At 23.8% G+C, this 18,794-nt stretch overlaps 2 protein-coding genes across 2 annotated transcripts; one reads left to right on the top strand and one right to left on the bottom strand.

Annotated features, from left to right (window-relative positions):
* Nucleotides 1-4,277: 4,277 nt before the first annotated feature.
* LOC145845245 (protein FAM200A-like) lies at nt 4,278-11,586 on the bottom strand. The gene is made up of 2 exons (XM_082952669.1): nt 11,153-11,586; nt 4,278-4,317 (listed from the first exon to the last, which is right to left on the bottom strand). Exons 1-2 carry the CDS (start codon nt 11,584-11,586, stop codon nt 4,278-4,280), a joined length of 474 nt encoding a protein of 157 aa, XP_082808795.1.
* A 3,967-nt stretch (nt 11,587-15,553) lies between these two features.
* Nucleotides 15,554-16,257, top strand: LOC145844463 (uncharacterized). Its single transcript, XM_082951868.1, has one exon. The coding sequence runs from the start codon at nt 15,588-15,590 to the stop codon at nt 16,128-16,130; it is 543 nt and encodes a 180-aa protein (XP_082807994.1). The 5' UTR covers nt 15,554-15,587; the 3' UTR covers nt 16,131-16,257.
* The last annotated feature ends 2,537 nt before the right edge of the window (nt 16,258-18,794 follow it).

Below are 18,794 nucleotides of genomic sequence, written 5' to 3'. Positions count from 1 at the left end.
AAACAAAATAGAAAAAGACGGACTTCGTTCTTATACGTTGAAAGTACTTTCTAAAGAAATAAGTTTGCCTGAAAATATTGATGTTGATAAATTGAAATCTGTTTTAAATGAAAGTAATGAATTAGTCATAAGTGCTCCAAAACTTTTGCAATTGAATCAAAAAGAACAAGAAAATGAAATAAGAGTTCAAATGGAACCACCAAAATATCAAAAAAGCCAAAATGTTGAAAACTTTAAAAACAAAAATTAAAATTAAACATTAAACATTAAACAATTAGAATAAAACTATCTTATTCAATTAGCTTTTTTACTGGTTAAAACTGATAAAGATTTGTATTTTTTTTATATCAATAGAATTAGGTTTCAATCTTTTTGTGTTAATTATAGTTGTTTAAAATTTGAATTTTATTTTAATAAAAATAAAAACCTTTTTGTAAATTGCTATATTCAATTTTTTGCAGTAATAAAAGTATGAAAATAACTGGTTGTGTTTCTTTATACTTTTAATTTATTTATTGTCCGTATGTAAAGAATACACTAACTTATAAACAAAAATTGATGTTATAAAATAGATTAAAACGTCTAAGAAGCTGATTTTACTAAAGTATATAAAAAACTTAAAATAAGTTTATCTACATGTATACGCTTGTTCTTACTTAACTTATTGTTATAATTAGAAAAGTATATATGTATAAAATCGTTAAAATCTTAAAATTAAGTTGCTATCAAATTAGATTTACAGCAAATAATTTAGCCACTTGAACCTTTTAAATATTATAATATAAAACTTATTAAATTTGCATATAATACAGATGCGAACTTATATACGTAACAAACAAATTTAACACGTGACTTACTCGCACGTGGCCACCACAGTGACGTAACAATACATTCAAGAACTAAGTTGACGATTATTTGTTCATACAATTTTACTTACAAGTCATGAGTATTTTAATTAATTCCATCAATCCAAATGTTTGTGTCGTTTTAAGAAGGTCTGGTATGACCTTGATGTACAATAAAACTATAAATATAAGAAATGTTTATTGAGTTTAATAAAAAAATATATTAGAGATTAAAAACATAAAAAATGATAAAAACTTTGAAAATAAGGTTTAAATAAGTGCAAAAGATCATAATTCAGACTAGTTTTAAACTTATTTTAATTAAATTTGGAATGACCTAGGTGTAAAATCAAATTCATTCAAAAAGTTATTAGTTTTCATTGAGATATATTTATAATAAATTAAAGTGAACATTGAAGCTTTGTGATTTATCTTAAAATAATTTTTCAGAAACTAAATAAAATAAGATTTTACACTATTACTTATTATTAAAGTAACAAACTTTTTAAACTTTTTTTAACGATCAAGAACCACCTTTTTATGCATTCAAAACCAGAATGAAAATATGAAAAGCTTTTACAGCTCTGATAAAAACGATTAGCGATTAATGATCTTAAAATAAGTAAGGGAACAAAACATTTGATATAAAACTTAAGTAATTGTAGAAATTCATATGTTCTTTATTTTACTTATACTTGTGATAAACTTACAAACATGCTTTGTATAAAAAATGGTTTAACACTTTTTAAATGTTAACTATTTATTTAACTCTTAAATTAGTATAAGAAATGTTTAAACTTCATGTATACAAACCAAGTTTCAAAGAGTTTTGTTTTAGTGAAATCGTTGATAATTAAAAACGAAAGTAATAACTTTTATTGCTTTTTGAATATACCTTTACTTTATTCAATAACTAAAACAAATATAATTTTATCAAGATTTTTTTTGATGGTCAGTAAACTAACTTAAAAAATCTGATAAAGTCTAAAAAACATTTTGATTAAGCTATTTATAAATATTTTATAAAATATATGAGTAATAAAAAATAACTTAATGCGTATTTAATTTATATTTTACACCAAAAAATGTTCGGATTTTATATCAAAAAGTTATATTTTTCAAAAGTTGTGTTCAATTAAACACTTTCTTTTTTCTTCTTACAGCAAAGCTCATATTTTTGAAAAGATAGTAAAAAAAGTACAACGTATAGGCATTCATATGAAAAAACTAAGTATAACTAGTTGGCGCTAAAAAAGTTTTTGCTTTTAGTAAAATTTAAATCACTCTAGAACTATTGTGAACTCACACAGAGTTCTATTCATAATATATTGAATAAACATTAATTACGTGATGGAGTACTTTTTTTCCAATTTTTAAAATTAGCTTTTTCAAGCAGTTAACTAACTTTTTTAGCATTAAATTATCATTAATGCAACTTTTCAACATTTCGGTTCAGGCTATATAATGAAATTAAAAATTTTATCTTCAAATTTATAATTTATTATTTAGTATTAAAGTTATGTAGCTTTAACACTTACATTTTTAAGTTAAGTACAAGTAGTTAGAAATGGAAAATATTTAGTAAAGTTAGTATCTAAAAAAATTTAATCATGTCTCTGTAACCGTAGTTGATACTTTTTTTGAAACAAATACTTATTACTTTGCTACTTTATAATTTATAGTATCGTGTAACTACCTAAACTTAAATAAGCTATCTGATTATGTGAGCTTTTTTTAGCTTAAACTATGTAAAAAACATTAATAAGTATTTGGAAACTATAAGGTTGTCTTGAATAAAATTTATATTTTATGGTAAATAAAACTTTTTTTGATTAACAAGTTTAAAAATGCTACTAGTCTATGATCAGTTAGTAAAAAGTATAAACCATATTTCAATGGTTCAAATAGCTTATTGGAAAATAGCATCTTCATTGACATCTTTCATAATAACTTGATTTTATGTTAACTAACAAAAGTTTTAAAATCACGATAAAACATTAATACGTCACTAGAATTGTAAAAATGTAATACATTTTGTACATTAGAAAGTTTTTTATCAACATCTTATCAATCCTTATCAAATATTTACAAAGTATTGATGCGCTTTTTTGATTTTTAGTTACCTTAGTTTATATTTTGTTTATCAACCATATTCTAATTGTTTTAGAAGTTAGGATAAAAAGCTTTAAACTTTGTCAAACTATCCAAATATTCTGTAACCTGAATAAAATCTTAATATATATAATTATATATTATTTCCATTTTTTTAAGAAACTTTTGTACAGTTTTTAGTTGAAGTTTAAAACCGTAATATTTAACAAAAGAATAATTAAAATTCATTAACTAGTTACATTTCATATCGAAGAAAACCCAAGTTAAACCGTAGTTAGATCTATTTTATTTTTTATTTTTAAATTTATTATGTAAACATATATTTTTAATAAGTACTGTCATACTATTTTAGATTTTAATTTATGTTTTTATGAAACATAACAGCAACTGAAATCAAATGAATTATTTTTTACCGTTTTCATTAGACTTCTGTTAAAAGTTATGTTTTCTTATGTTTTTAAACAGTCTGTTCTGTTCAAATAACATTTTTAAATTCGTACTACATTCTTTAATGAATTTGAGATTATCTTAGCATCTTTTGACTTCAAAATTAACTTAAAATAAGATTAATAAACTTAGCATTTAAACATATACGAAAGTAAAAATAATATACTAACTACTAATTGAAAGTTGACAAAATAAAAACATGTAACTAATTTAGTTTTTTCTGTATATTTGTAATAGTTTGCTACTACATTAACTAGTTTAAGGATTTAAAAGTTTTAAAATAAGCCTATATGTGTTTTTAGTTCTTAACTTCTACTAAGTTGTTACAACTTTAAGTATTAGTAATAGACTCAAAATAGATGATATGTTTCTACAAAAAACAGTAGCGAAATAAGTTATTGAAACCATTAATGTTATAATGATAGAATTTAAAGTAGTTTCATGAAACTTTAAATGACTTTTATTTTGATTACTTGTATGTTATAGTTTTTGTTTTCCTAATTTAAAAGTAATGTCGTTTCAAAAAAAAACTTTTTGTATTGAAGTTTTTAAATTAAGTGAAAAAGATAAAATAATTATATCACATTTTAGCAAACTAAACAAAAACAAGAAGGAAGATTGCAATAGATGGATAGAAGGATGGATTTTAATGTTATCACAAAGTTTAACTTATTAAATTCTTTAATTTATGTTTAGTGTAGTCTATAGAATAGTGTAACGGAATATTTGCTCATAAACCCAAAAAAAAACTTGAAATTTATAAGTTTATTTCTTAAGTTTAATGTCAATTGTATACGTTAATACACTTGATTTAAAATAAAGATAAACTAGTTAATGACCATATTCTAATGGCTTTAAAAATTTTTCCAGAATCTACGCCGTAATCGTTTCTTCGTTTAACGACATTTGCATCCTGTTTTTATTGATATTGAGTTTAAAACTTACGATAAAAACCATGTTACGTCACTACGAATGTCAGAGTAGAGTTTTTTACAATTTAAAACGTTTTATAGCTTTAGGTAACTTAAATACGTTTTAAATTATTTTAAAACTCATTCTAAAAATATTTAGTATAATTATCAACTAAAAACTTAACAAAGTTTAACGTAGTATTTAATTTAACTACTTAATATAATTTAATTTTAAGTATAGTATTTGTAATAGATAATTTAAAACTCAAAAAACTGATTGAGTTTTTCTTTTAATCCAAAAAGTGTTTTTTTTAACATTAAGACCAGCTATGCAGCGCTTGTATGAACTCAATATAGTAGTTTAACTTGCTTTGTAGTTAATATTTAAAAATTATTATATAAGCTTACTTAAATTCATTAAAACATTATATTTACTTAGTATATCTTAAGTAAAACTATTATCTTTAGATACTAAAAAGTTTATAAGTTATATTTATTACATACAAAATCCAAGCAAAATAAAGTTTTACAAATCGGTTTTAGCTACAGAATTTCTGTTTTGACCTTTGTAAGTGTTCTTTTTAGAAATACTTTGCAATGTAAAAGACGTTTTTAATAAAACAAATTTTAATAAAACACAAAAAAAAATCTTGAAATTATACAAAACATTATTTATGAGAAAGAGTTTTCTGTATTACTTACGATGAAGTGTTTTTGTTTTTACACTTTTAAAGTTTTATCTTCATGATTAAAAAAGTCTAATATAAATTGTTTTTTGTAAAAACAGTTTGAAAAAAACTTTGTTGTACAAAGTTATAAACAAATGTTTACAAATGAATATGACGTTTTTTGTTTATAAGCAAAACTTAACATGTCGATGACAAAACTTTTGTAGTAATAAATAGACTATTTGCTACTTGATGCTTTCACTAAATTCAACATAGATTTAAGCACGATAATATTTTAAACAGAATTTTTTCTTACCAGACTGGATTCATAACAAATGTATTACCAACATTCAAAAATTTATAAGTTTGTACTAAAGCTCAAATAATGCACCTTTGAAAAGTGTTCTCTAAGATCGTTGCGGGAAGCATATATTTGCGATTAAATATTTTTAAGTAAACCTAAAGGTCTTATTTTTTAAGTCTACTTCACATAAACAGGATCTTGGTTATTTACCAATGTTTTTATATTGATCATGTTAAATATGTGATTCATAAAAGTTTCATAAATTTAAAACATATGTTTGACAAAGAACGTGATTTAATCAAACAAAAATTGTTGTTTAAATACTTAAAACTAATTTTGTTTCTATGTATTTGAAAGTATTGTAAATTATCATACTAAACTCACTAACTTTTTTATAGCAACAAACAACTATATTTTTAGACAGCAGATTTTAACTAAACCATTTTTTTAAGAAAAGTCGAAAAACCTTGTGCTTTTAATAGTACATGTTCGGATTAAATTACTTTCAAATGAAATCACAAACAAAAGTTTTTATTCTGGAGATTTTATGCATGAGTGAGTCTCTATAATGTTGTTTTCACTAGTTTGTGTTGACATGATATCTATATATATATATAAATGTCCCTTTAGACTTAATCTAAAAATAGTTAATTTTAATAAATATAAATTATTAGTAAGTAAATTTAAAAAAGAGAAGTTTTAAAGTAATTAATTCAATAATACACTTATAAATTTCAATATACATAACTACCATAGTTTATTACTTTTATGTTATTTATAAAAACATTTTATTAAGTTTAATTATTATGTTTTAAGTAGGTTTTTATTATTTGTAGATTATTATGGAAACAACGTAACACTTTTGTTTAATTAACCAATTTCACAAAATATAAAGGTGCATATGAAACAATAGTTTTGTTTGCTGAAATCCCTTTAATATTAACTTTGATGTGTTGTGAATAATGTCATAAGTAGCTTCTTTAGTAACAATTATTTACAGATCCGTCTAAATTAGTGCTTCTAGACTTTATAATACTTGAAAGTTTGCTTTTTTTACAACCTTCGAAATTCTTTTGAAATATTAAATATTTTAATGTTCGCTAATTTCATATATGAAACACTTGTACTTATTTTAGTAATCAGTTTTAAATTACGCTTATATTTAACTTAAGTGTTTAGATTCAAGATTCTAGTACCAATTTATGCATGACTTTTACCCTTAAATATCCCGTTCAAGCTGACTTAAAAGATTAATCTGGACTGATAAAAGCCAACAATCTTGTTAAAGTAGTTCAAAACTTGAGAAAGTTAAAGCTTATGATCAGCTGTTAAAACTTTTTAATCTTTTATTTTGTATTTTTAGTTTTTTAATTACACTTATAGGCTAAATATACAACTTATTATCCCATTTTTTTCTTATATTCTTATTTTTATTTAGTTTTAGTACTATTACTATTTGAAAGTTATCAGCAACTTGGAATATCGAAACTTAAAAATCTAATTGAAAAAATTTCTTTGAAAGTTTTACATTCATGCTCGCCGTAACATATCAATTACTACTAAAAGTATAGAATTTTAAGGCTTGTGTTAAAAACAAACACAAAAAATTAGTTGTACAATTTTATTTTCGCTAAATAAAACAAGTATAACGAGAGAAAACAAGCGTTTTATAAACTACTGCAAAACAACAAAATTTAAAAAAAGGTAGTTAACTAAACTAAGAATTCAACTTTTTAATTTCTTTAAAAATGTCTAAAAGAACTATAAAAAATAACAAGACTCATCAAAAAAGCTTTATTAAACATATCATTCCAACAATTTTCTTGTTAATTATTTTTTGTTTCGTTTTTTTATTAATTTACTTTCATTCTTAAAAAACCTTAAACATCAAAAATTTTGTAAGCGATTTAAAAAGTTATAGTGAATAAAAGAAACTAAAGTTCATATCAAAAACTAAACAAAACATTTTATTTTGATTAAAGCAATTTTTTTTTAATTTCCTTATCATCTTTGGCTTTTTCGTTTTCCAAGTTCTCGTTGTTTTCACTTTCTTTATATTTTGGTGATTCCATTTGAATACTTATTTCTTTTTCTTGTTCTTTTTCTTTCATTTGCAAAACTTTTGGAGCACTTATGACTAAATCATTATTTTCATTTAAAATTGATTTTGTTTTATCAACATCAATATTTTTAGGCAAACTTATTTCTTTTGAAAACTTATTCAAAGTATAAGAACGAAGTCCATCTTTTTCTATTTTGTTTTCGTTTTTTGCTGTAATTTTAATTTTTCTTTTGTCTGAAGACAATTCCAAGTTAATATCTTTTGGCTCAAAATCTTCAAGTTTTATTTTTGTAACAAAATTCTTTTCATTGTCTTCAAGTTTATTGTTGTTTTGTAGCTTTAGATTCAAATCATCTAAACAAAAATTAAAGAAATATAGAAAAATAGAAAATTCATCAAAATTCATTTTCATTGGTTTTCTTCTCAAATAACAAGGTTTCATTGAATAAGGATGGAAAAATGTCAAACTCATTTTGAGTACTTGATTTTAGTGTATCTTCGATAAACTGTACTTGTTGATTGTAGCAAACTAACTTAATTCTGATGGCTAACGTTAAAAAGTGTCGCTTATATACAAAAGTAAGTATTATTCGAGAAACTACTAGATATACCTACAAATATCGCGAGTAATGTGGAAATTTACGCTTTAAACGTGAGAAATAAAAAAGAATAAAATCGAGTTTATTTATTTGCATATCTCATCACGCGTATAAAAACGTGAAAACATTTTCCCCTAATTACAATGTAGAAGTTTGTACATAAATCGCGACAATTGTAGATTGTTCTAGTAATTTCTTGATAAAAAATATTAGTTGTATATAAACGGAGCATTTAAATTGTAGCTATCATGACTAATTTAGTTTACTACAACTAAGAAGTACAGTTTATCGATCTTATAACAAAAATATATATTCACAATGAGTATGAAATTTTTCCATCCTTATTCAATGAAACCTCGCTGTTTCAGAAGAAAACCAATAAGAATAGACTTTGACGAATTTTCTACTTTTCCATATTTCTTTAATTCTTTTTTTGATGATTTGAATCTAAAGTTACAAAACAAAAACCAACTTGAAGACAATGAAAATAATTTTGTTACAAAAATAAAATTTGAAGGTTTTGAGCCGAAAGATATTAACTTGGAACTGTCTTGCGACAAAAAAAATAAAAGTTACTGCAAAAAACGAAAACAAAATAGAAAAAGATGGACTCCGTTCTTATAGTTTGAATGAGTTTTCAAAAGAGATAAGTTTGCCTGAAAATATTGATGTCGATAAATTAAAATCTGTTGTAAATGAAAATAATGAGTTAGTCATAAGTGCTTCAAAAATTTTACAATTGAAAGAAAAAGAACAAAAAAATGAAATAAGAATTCAAATTGAACCACCAAAATATGAATAAAGTGAAAATAATGGAAACTTGGAAATTAAAAATTAAATCGAAGCATAAAACACTTAAAATGATTTTAATAATTTAATAAGCTTTTTGACTAGCCAGAATTTATAAAATTTTGATGTTTTTTATTAACTTATTAGAATTAGGTTGTAATCTCATATGTTTGTTATTGTTATTTACCTTTTACAAAAGTGTTTTATTTTGAAATAACAACAAAAACTTATTGTAAATTCTGAGCTTAATTTTTAGCAACAAAAAAGATGTAAAAATGTCTGGTAATGTTACTGTTTTTGATAAAGTTAATAAAAAAATCAATATAAATTGCTAAATTCGCTTATTCTGACTTTATTTTTTGTTATATTTAGAAAAGTTAAGTATATATGTACAAAATCTTTAAGATTAAGTCGCTGTGTTCCTATCAAATTACGTTTTTATCAAATACTTAGTGTAATATTACTTAAATATTATACAACACTATTGTTAAAATACAATTTGAAAACGTAACATGTGGGATACGTTTGACATTTGACAAGATTTACTCACACATGGCGACCATAGTGACGTAACAATACATTTAAAATCAAGATGACAAATACTTGTTTAAACAAGTTTACTACAACTTAGACATATATTTTATTAATTCCATCATAAAAACTTGTTTGTATCATTTTAATAAGGTCTGGAATGACCTTGGTTATCTAAAAATATTGAAAATGTTCCTGAAGTTGTTAAAAATAAGTAAATAATTTCCTGAAAACATAAATTAAGATATTCGAGGTCTAAAAAATCTTAATGTCGTTTCACCCAACGAGATCTTCAGGCTTCCAAAGAAAATAAGACGATAAAAAACTTATCAAATAAATAGTGGAAAAAAATTAATATAATCAAGTTTAAAAACTTTTACAAAAATCAATACGTTATTTTAAAATTATTGTTAAGGTGAACAAAAATTTGAAAACAAATAAAAATTAAACTGATGAATAGCACTTTGTATATTTATAAGTATTGTTATGTTTTACACTTTTTTTACACTATTTTTATATGGCTTATAACAACACAAATCAAAAATGGAATTTATCAAATAAAAGTACAGTAAAAAATAACAAGCAAAAACTAAAAGTAAAAGCTATAAGTACGTTAAGTTTTAAAATAGAACTTTTTAAAGTGCAGACACGTTTGAAAAAGTTTTCTTTTAAAGAGAATTCAAGTTTATTTATTATTCAAATAAAAAAAAATATTATGACTAAATTGTAAGAAATTAGAGTTTTACTAATCAACTCTAAGTAAGACGATATGCTTTCATAAAGGTCATCAACTAACAGAATTATTGAAGTCGTAACTTGCTATAATAATAAAATTTAATGTAATTTAATTGACTTTTACTTTGAACATTTGTATTTGACAATTTTTGTGTAATTGAAAAGATTTTTTTTTATAATAACAATGTAAAAAGTATTATATTTTTAAATCTGTTTTTCATAAACAAAAAAATAGAGTAGGAAGTTTGGATTATCTTTGATGTATTTCTAACATCGTCACAATATTTTAGTCACTAAGTAGTTTAGTTCAGTGCTTCTGAACCTTTTCTAGTGGTGGAACCCTTTTCCAAAGTTCAACTTTTTCGCGGAACCCTTAATTTTAATTTTACATAAAATGTTTAATATAATATTTTCTGCAAAAAACAAAATAATTTCAGTGAATAACGATTTTTTAGCAAAACTAAATCGTTGTTAGAAATCATACCAATTGTAATAGTATTAAGTCGAGTCAAACTCAAAGTGCGCCAGAGGCAATAGGTATTTTATGATTCTATAATAAATAAACGAAAACAAACATGATTAATCGCTACGTCATAAAAATCTTTCCTTGCATAATAAAAACCAAAATGAAAGCTACAAACAATAACAAAATGAAAATGAACCTAATTGAATTCTCAGATTACTGTAATAAACGGGTAAGATGCCTAACGAGAAATAAATAAAAAACATTTAGTGCAAAATCTAAACTTGTTTTTTAGCAACAAGCATGTCAATGTGCGGCTGGATTTTGGATAGACTGAGACGGAGACAGGCAGATAAGGTTGGAGTCAGCAACAGTTCTTTTGCTTCGTTTTAATGTTTGTTACATGCGAAAAGCCGGACTCGCAAAGATAAGTGGAGGTGAATGGTAAAAGAAATTTTACTGCACGCTTTACTAAGACGGGTTACTCTGAAATTGCAAATACTTAAACATATTAAAGCTCCTTCCTTTTGAAACCCAATTTTAAATTGCTATCTTCAGATAGTTGCAGCATTTCGTTTTCTGTATCTGTAGGAAGATTCACTTCTTCTGAAGCAATATCACACATAAAAGGATTAAAAATCCATAAATTTCCGATGCGAACATCTTCAGGAAAAAAATGTTGAAACTTTATAGACAAAAGATCAAGGTGGTTGTATATTTTGTCAGAGAAGTTGAATTCTACGCATTTTTCATGGGCCTCATCAAACCGGTGAAACATCGCAAAACTACCATTGCTAACCTTTTTCTCCCAAAAGTTAATTATACTTTTAAACGCCTCAATCTTGTCTATCATGACAAAAATGGAATTTTGCTTCCCTTGCATGCTTAAGTTCAAAGCGCTCAATTCCTCGAAAATATCAGTGAGATAAGCTAGCCTGAAAAAAAAAACATCATCTTCAAAGAACTTTACTAATCCTGAGCCTTCATTTTTAAGAAAGGTGAACACCTGCTTCCTTAATTCACCGAGACGAACCAGTGTCCGCCCCTTCGACAGCCAGCGAACTTCGTTGTGATAAAGAAGTCGCAGATGATCAATTAATGCTATAATTATATAATCCATTTCTTTTGAAGTTATATGATTTATGTTTTTTTTTTCTTTCAAATTTCTTTTTAAAACTTTGAAAGGCTTCGCGGAACCCCTGAGAGGCGTCGCGGAACCCTATTTTAGAAGCACTGGTATAGTTTATAATTAGTATATTTTATAGGATCATGTAACGAACTACTTGTTTAGAAGTCCACACAAAACTTTTTTTTATTAGTATATATATTCCAAAAGTTAAAATTCAATTTTATAAGTAAGTACACAACACTTAAATCAGAATTGAATAACGGGCAACCATATTCTAATGGTTATTAAAAGTGCTTTCTCAACACAAATCTTGGTCCCTATAATTAGTGATAATTACTGCTAATTTAAAGAAAAATTGCTTTTAAAAATCACGGTAAAAGCTATGTTACGTCACTACGAAAGTCAAAAAAAACTTTGTATAATTAACAACGTTTCATAATTTCAGGTAACTCAAATACGTTTTAAGTTATCTAATAACTCATTTTAAAAATATGTAGTATGATTATCAAATAAAAACTTAATAAAATTTAACGTGATATTTAAAAATAACTGCTTAATTTAATCATATTTTTGAATTAAATTTTTGTAATAAACAATTTAAAACTTTTTAAAATCGATTGAGTCTGTCTTAATATTTTAAAACACTTTTCTATTATAATCAAAAAATTAACAAAATAAACTTTAAATGAAACAGAAAATAAATACTGGAATCTATACAAATATCATTAACGATAAGGATTTTTTGTATCACTTACGATAAAGTTTTTTTTGTTTTTAATTTTTAAAAGTTTTATTATTATGATTAAAAATGTATAATATAATGTAATATTTTGTAAAAACAGTTTATAAAAAACTTTGTTTTACAACGTTTAAAGAAAATGTTTACAAATAGTTTTAACCTTATTTTAGTTGAATAGCAAATAATGCACTAAAATGCAATTTAAAAAGCGTTCTCTAAGTAAGGTGCGGGAAAATATATTTGCATTTAAAATTTTCAAGTAAACCTGAAGATTTTTTTATTTAGTTTACATAAACAAGAAGCTTTTGATTATTTAGTAATGTTTTAATAATGGTGATGTTAAATATGTAATGCACAAAAGTTTGAAAAATTAAAAACAAATTTTTGACAGAGAACATTTTGCAAACTACCGAAATGTTTTCTTTAAAAATTAAAACCTATATTGATTTTACATATTTTATAATTATTTATTAAACGGAAAAAATCGCTCAAAAAGTTTGGTTCAAGAACCTGGTGTATAAAAACTTTTCGGTTATCGAGTCATACATAATGAATACAGTCTCGTCCATTACAGGACTAATAGAGGACATTTGAAAATATTATAGTTATTATACTAATTCACTGACTATTTTATAACAACAAACAAGAATATTTATACAGACCGCCAAATACAGAAAAACTGAAAAAAAAATTCAATAATACTTGTGTTAAATTACCCTCAATTGAAGTCCCAAATACAAGTTTCTATTCTGGGGATTTTATGCACGAGTGAACATCTATAATACGCTTTTGTTGCTAAATTGTGTTGACACTGCATACAAATATAAAGATGTGCTTTTAGACTGAGTCTACTTATATTGCAACTAAAAACTAGTATTTTAAATGAATGAAAAATAATTAGTAATTGAACTTAAAGCAGATTTTAAAAACATGGCTTAGTAGTGTATAATAGTGCTTATGAATTTGAGCATACATAAATATCTTTTTTTATTACTTTTTTTTGCACTTATATAGACACTTTTTTAAGTATGTTGTTAAACTTTCTTTGCATCTAAGTTTAAACGATTATAAAATTATAGATATGTTTAAGTTAAACAATATTATCTCATGTATGTATTTATTTTTAGTATATTATTTTAATACAACACAATACTTGTAAAGGTGCATTTGGAACATTACTTTCTTTTTTTTTGCTTAAATACCTTTACCATTTAATATGATGTATTGTGAAATTTTCATGAGTCATTTTATTAGTATAAAATTCATTACAAATCCGTCCAAGCTGTATAGTGCTTAAAACATTGCATTTTGATTACAATCTTCAGAATTCCTTAGATAAATTAAATAGCTTAAACTTTGCACTTCTAAAATCGAAAATATTTGCTTTTATTATAAAAATCAGTTTTAAATTACACTTGTTTCCAACACTTATTTCCAACAATTTAAGATTTTTAAACCAACTTATGCATAACTCATAATATTAAATATCATTTTCTAAGCTAATATACAAAACTAACTGATTTAATAAAAGCCCACTATCTTTTTATAAAGCAGTTGTTAAGAACTTATGAGATTAAATTTTATGTACAGTTGTTAGAGTTTTTAAATAGTTTATTCTATTTTATTACAGATCTTTGGATATATTTATATGCTAAGTCTACAACCATACTATATATTTTTTTCATATTTCCTAATTTTTGTGTAGTATTATATTACTACCCCAAAATTACCAACAACTTGGAATATCAAACCTTAAAAATCTAATTTAAAAAAAATCTTTGCAAATTTATGCTTGCCGTAACGTATTAATTACTATTAGAAGATTAAAATGTTAAGTGTTTTATTAAAACTAATAAAAAAAATTAGTTGTACAACTTATTGTCGCTAAATAAAACAGGTATAACGAAATTTCAAAAAAAGTATTTTTTAAACTACTACAAAAAAAAACAAAATTATAAACAAGATAGTTAACTGAATTCGTATTTCTTTTTTATTTCCTTAAGAACATTGATAAGGATTTTTTTTATAACAAAACTCATCAAAAAAGTTTTAAATAATATGCTTTTTCAATAATTTTGTTCAGAATTATTTTGTGTTTCGTGTTTTTTTCTAAACTTTTATTCTTAAAAAACGTTTCAAAGCAAAAAGTTTGCAACCATGTTAAAATATTATTACAACAAAACAAAAACGTTTTAGAAAAAATCGAATTAAATTTGAATTTTCACATTTTTTGTTTATGACTATTTTATTTTAAGCGTCTTTGGTTTTTTCGTATTCCAAGTTTCCATTGTTTACATTTTCTTCATTTTTTTCATATTTTGGGGGTTCCATTTGAATTCTTATTTGATTTTCTTGTTTGTTTTCATTTAATTGCACAATTTTTGGAGCACTAATAACTAACTCATTGTTTTCATTTAAAACTGATTTTATTTTATCGACATCAATATTTTGAGGCAAATTAATTTTTTTTGCGAATTCTTTCAACGTATAATAACGAAATCCATCTTTTTCTATTTTATTTTCGTTTTTTGCAGTAATTTTTATTTTTCTTTTGTTTGAAGACAACTCCAAATTTATATCTTTTGGCTCAAAATCTTCAAGCTTTATTTTTGTAACAAAGTTATTTTCGTTATCTTCAAGATCTTCAAGTTTATTGTTGTTTTGTAACTTTAGATTTAAGACATCTAAACAAAAATTAAAGAAATATGGAAAAATAGAAATTTTATCAAAATCCATTTTCATTGGTTTTCTTCTAAAATAACAAGGCTTCATTAAATAAGGATGGAAAAATCTTAAACTCATCTTGAATTATTTATTTTTAGTATAACTTCGATAAACAATACTTCTTAGCTGTAATAAGCTAAATTAGTTGTGATAGCTACAAATAAAACGTTCAGTTTATATACGAATTGTTTAAATAATCGAGAAATAACTAGAAAAATCTACAATTGTCGCGATTAATGTATAAACTTCTGCATTGTGTTTAGAAGAAAATAGTTTCTCGTTTTTATACTCGTAGTGTGATATGCAAATAAATAAACTCGATTTTGTTTTCTTTTATTTCTCTCGTTTAAAGCGTAAATTTCCACTACACTCGCGATATTTGTAGGTATTTCTAGAAATTTCACGACTAATACTTACTTTAATATATAAGCAAGTAGTTTAATGTAAAGCTATCAGAAGTAATTTAGTTTGCTACAACTAAGAAGTATCGTTTATAGAAGTATTACGAATAAAGCTATATAAATTTAAAATGAGTTTGACATTTTTTCATCCATATTCAATGAAACCTCGCTCTTTGAGAAGAAAACTAATTAAAATGGACTTTGACGAATTTTCTATTTTTCCATTTTTCTTCAGTTCTTGTTTAGATGATTTGAATTTAAAGTTACAGAACAAAAATCAAAATGATGATTATGAAAAGAACTTTGTTACAAAAATGAAACTTGAAGGTTTTGAGCCAAAAGATATTAATTTGGAGTTGTCTTCAGACAAAAGAAAAATTAAAATAACTGCGAAATACGAAAACAGAACAGAAAAAGACGGACTTCGTTCCTATACGTTGAAAGAATTTACAAAAGAAATAAGTTTGCCCGACAATATTGATGTTGATAAACTAAAATCAGTTTTAAAAGAAAACACTGAGTTAGTTATAAGTGATCCAAAGCTTTTGCAATCAAAAGAAATAGAACTCGAAAATGAAATAAAAATTCAAATGGAACCACCAAAATATGAAGACAGCGAAAATAGTGAAAACTTGGAAAACAAAACTGAAAAAGAAACATTAAACAATTAGTATAAAACTTCTTTAATTCAATTAGCTTTTTGAATAGTTAAAGTTGATATTTTTTATGTTTTTTTTTCAACTTTTTAGAACTAGGTTTTGCTCTACTTATCTTTAATATACCTAACTACTTTTTGAAAATGACTTCTTTTTAATAAACTTGTTGTAATGAATTTTTATTAATAAAAAAAATATAAAAATAACTTTTTGTGTTTCTTTATACTTTTTTTTTTTTTTGTTTATATAAAGTAACTTCTTAAGTAATAAACGATAAACTATGTGATAAAAAATTATAACCCCTAGTAAACTGTTTTAAGTAAAGGAAATTCAAAAAAAATACTACAATTTTTTTCAATTGCATCATCTTGTTTTAACTTAACTTTTCGTTATATTAAGAAAACTTTATATATATATATATATATATATGTACGTATGAAAACATTAAATAAAAATTGCTGTGTTTCTTTAAAAATTAACTTAGATTGAATGGTTTAGGTACTTTTGTCATTTAAACATTATACAATTCAACTTTTTGAATTTACATACAATACAGATGCGAACTTATATACGTAACATACAAATTTAACACGTGGCATACTTGCACGTGGCTACCACAGTGACGCAACAATACATTCAAGAACTAATTTGACGGTTATCTGTTCATACAAAATTACTTACAAGTCTTGAGTATTAAAATTAACTCCATCACTCCAAATGTTTGTGTCGTTTTAATAAGGTCTCGAACAACCTTGAAATAGAACTTAAAATAAAACTATTTCTATAAAAAATTTCGAGGTTCAGTTAAAAAAGTTAAGTTAACCTCTTCGGTCAAATTGATTGTTTTATAAGAAGAATTGAAAGACCTTTATTAGCCTTAATACATAACAACATTAATGCTACTGTTTATGTTTTTTAGTAAAGAATTAGAAAATTAACTTAACACTATAACTATTTAAAGTAAGGCTTAAATAGTTACAAAAAAACATAAAACAAACTAGGTTTTTTTTATATAAACTTACAAGTAGATTTATTAAAAATAGTTTTTTGTTACTTCTTTAATAGTTTTATTTTTATACTAAACTAATTATTGAGATTCTCCTTAAAACAAACTTAATGTATATAAACTATTTTGTTAAACTTTTTCCCGGGTAAGTTGCATTGTATTTGAGTAAAAAATAAGTAATTTAATTATTTCAAAACTTAGCTATACTTGATAACTACACAAAACATTTATTTTACTCAGTCATATTAATGGTCTACAAACAAAATTCACCTCAAGTTTAAAGTTAACTAATGTAAATTAACTAAAAATGTTTATAAAAACTAGTTATAAATACTAAAAAACCTTTTACGGAATCTTCGTAACTTTTTCAAATTACTTTATTAACATAAAAAAATGTTTAAATTTTTTTGCGGACTTATTTTGATTTATACATCCAAAAAATACCTAAAATATGATAATGTTAGGCGATTGCGTAAAGTTTTGCAATACTTACCTTAAACATAGCTAATAGATGTTCAAAGAACAATCAAAATAATCACAAAACAAAAAGGTACAAATAAAAAACGTATTGTTAAATATAGCTCTGTGTGGCTAAAAAGGTTATAAAAGTTCTAAATTATAATTTCAAATCGATATTTTCGCTATCATTAAAATTAAAATTGCCCTTAAAAATGTTTGAATTTTCACTGAATTTGTAAAACGTTTTTAATAGTTCAATATTAATAATATATGGAAGCGTTTTATAAATTTTTATCTAAAAAGTTATTATGAATTTTGAAAATAATTTGTATTAAATTTTACTTCATAGTATTTTTGAATATTACACTTTAATTTAAATCGCAAAGCAAGAGTTTTAATAGTTTTACTTATTTATTTAATAATTATAAATTTCTTCACTCTCAATTTATTAAGTACAAATACTTTAAAATAGATCAATACATCAAAATAACTACTTAGATAAAATGTTTATATAGTTTTTATGTTAATCTAGTTGAAACTTCTTTTAAAATTTTATTTTATAAACTACAGAATTTATTGCACCGTAACACTAATTAAACTAAAATTATTTATATGATACCTATGTATTTTGTGAATGCTGAAAGGTAAAATAAAAATAAATATTTCAGTATAATATGAGAGTGATTTAAATAAAATTGACTGTTTTTAATAAAAAAGATTTTTTTTTTATTAATTTCATTTATTTAAAAATATGTTTTTTAAATCTTGTGAGATAAGTTTATAATGCATTAAAAACCATATTCCAATGGTTAAAATAATGAGTAAAAATTTTGATGATATTAAGTTTGTACAGAAGAACTTGCTGTAAACGGAAATTAATGACAAGTTCAGAAATAACGATTTATTTTAAATTACGTGTGTTTAGAGCAGGGGTCGGCAGGCAGTTGGTGGTCGCGGGCCAAATTTCAAGTTTACAAAGTCTTCGCGGGCCGCAGTTTTAGTTTTAGTGACATTTGAATAATTTTTGGTTCTAGTTTTAGTCACACTAGAGAAAAGTTTTACTTTTATTCACCTTATCATTTTAAATAAATTTTAGCTTTACATAGAATGACTATTTAAATTAACTTAAAAAAAATTAGAATAAAATTTACATTGACTAATATACTTAAGTGTTAATAATTTTTGTACTTTCATAAGCACTTACTAAGTTAAAT

Source organism: Thalia democratica, chromosome 9 (genome assembly GCF_965202585.1).
Source record: "Thalia democratica chromosome 9, ktThaDemo2.hap1.1, whole genome shotgun sequence".
Taxonomy (NCBI): Eukaryota; Metazoa; Chordata; class Thaliacea; order Salpida; family Salpidae; genus Thalia; species Thalia democratica.
This window is presented reverse-complemented; position numbering and strand designations above follow the sequence as displayed.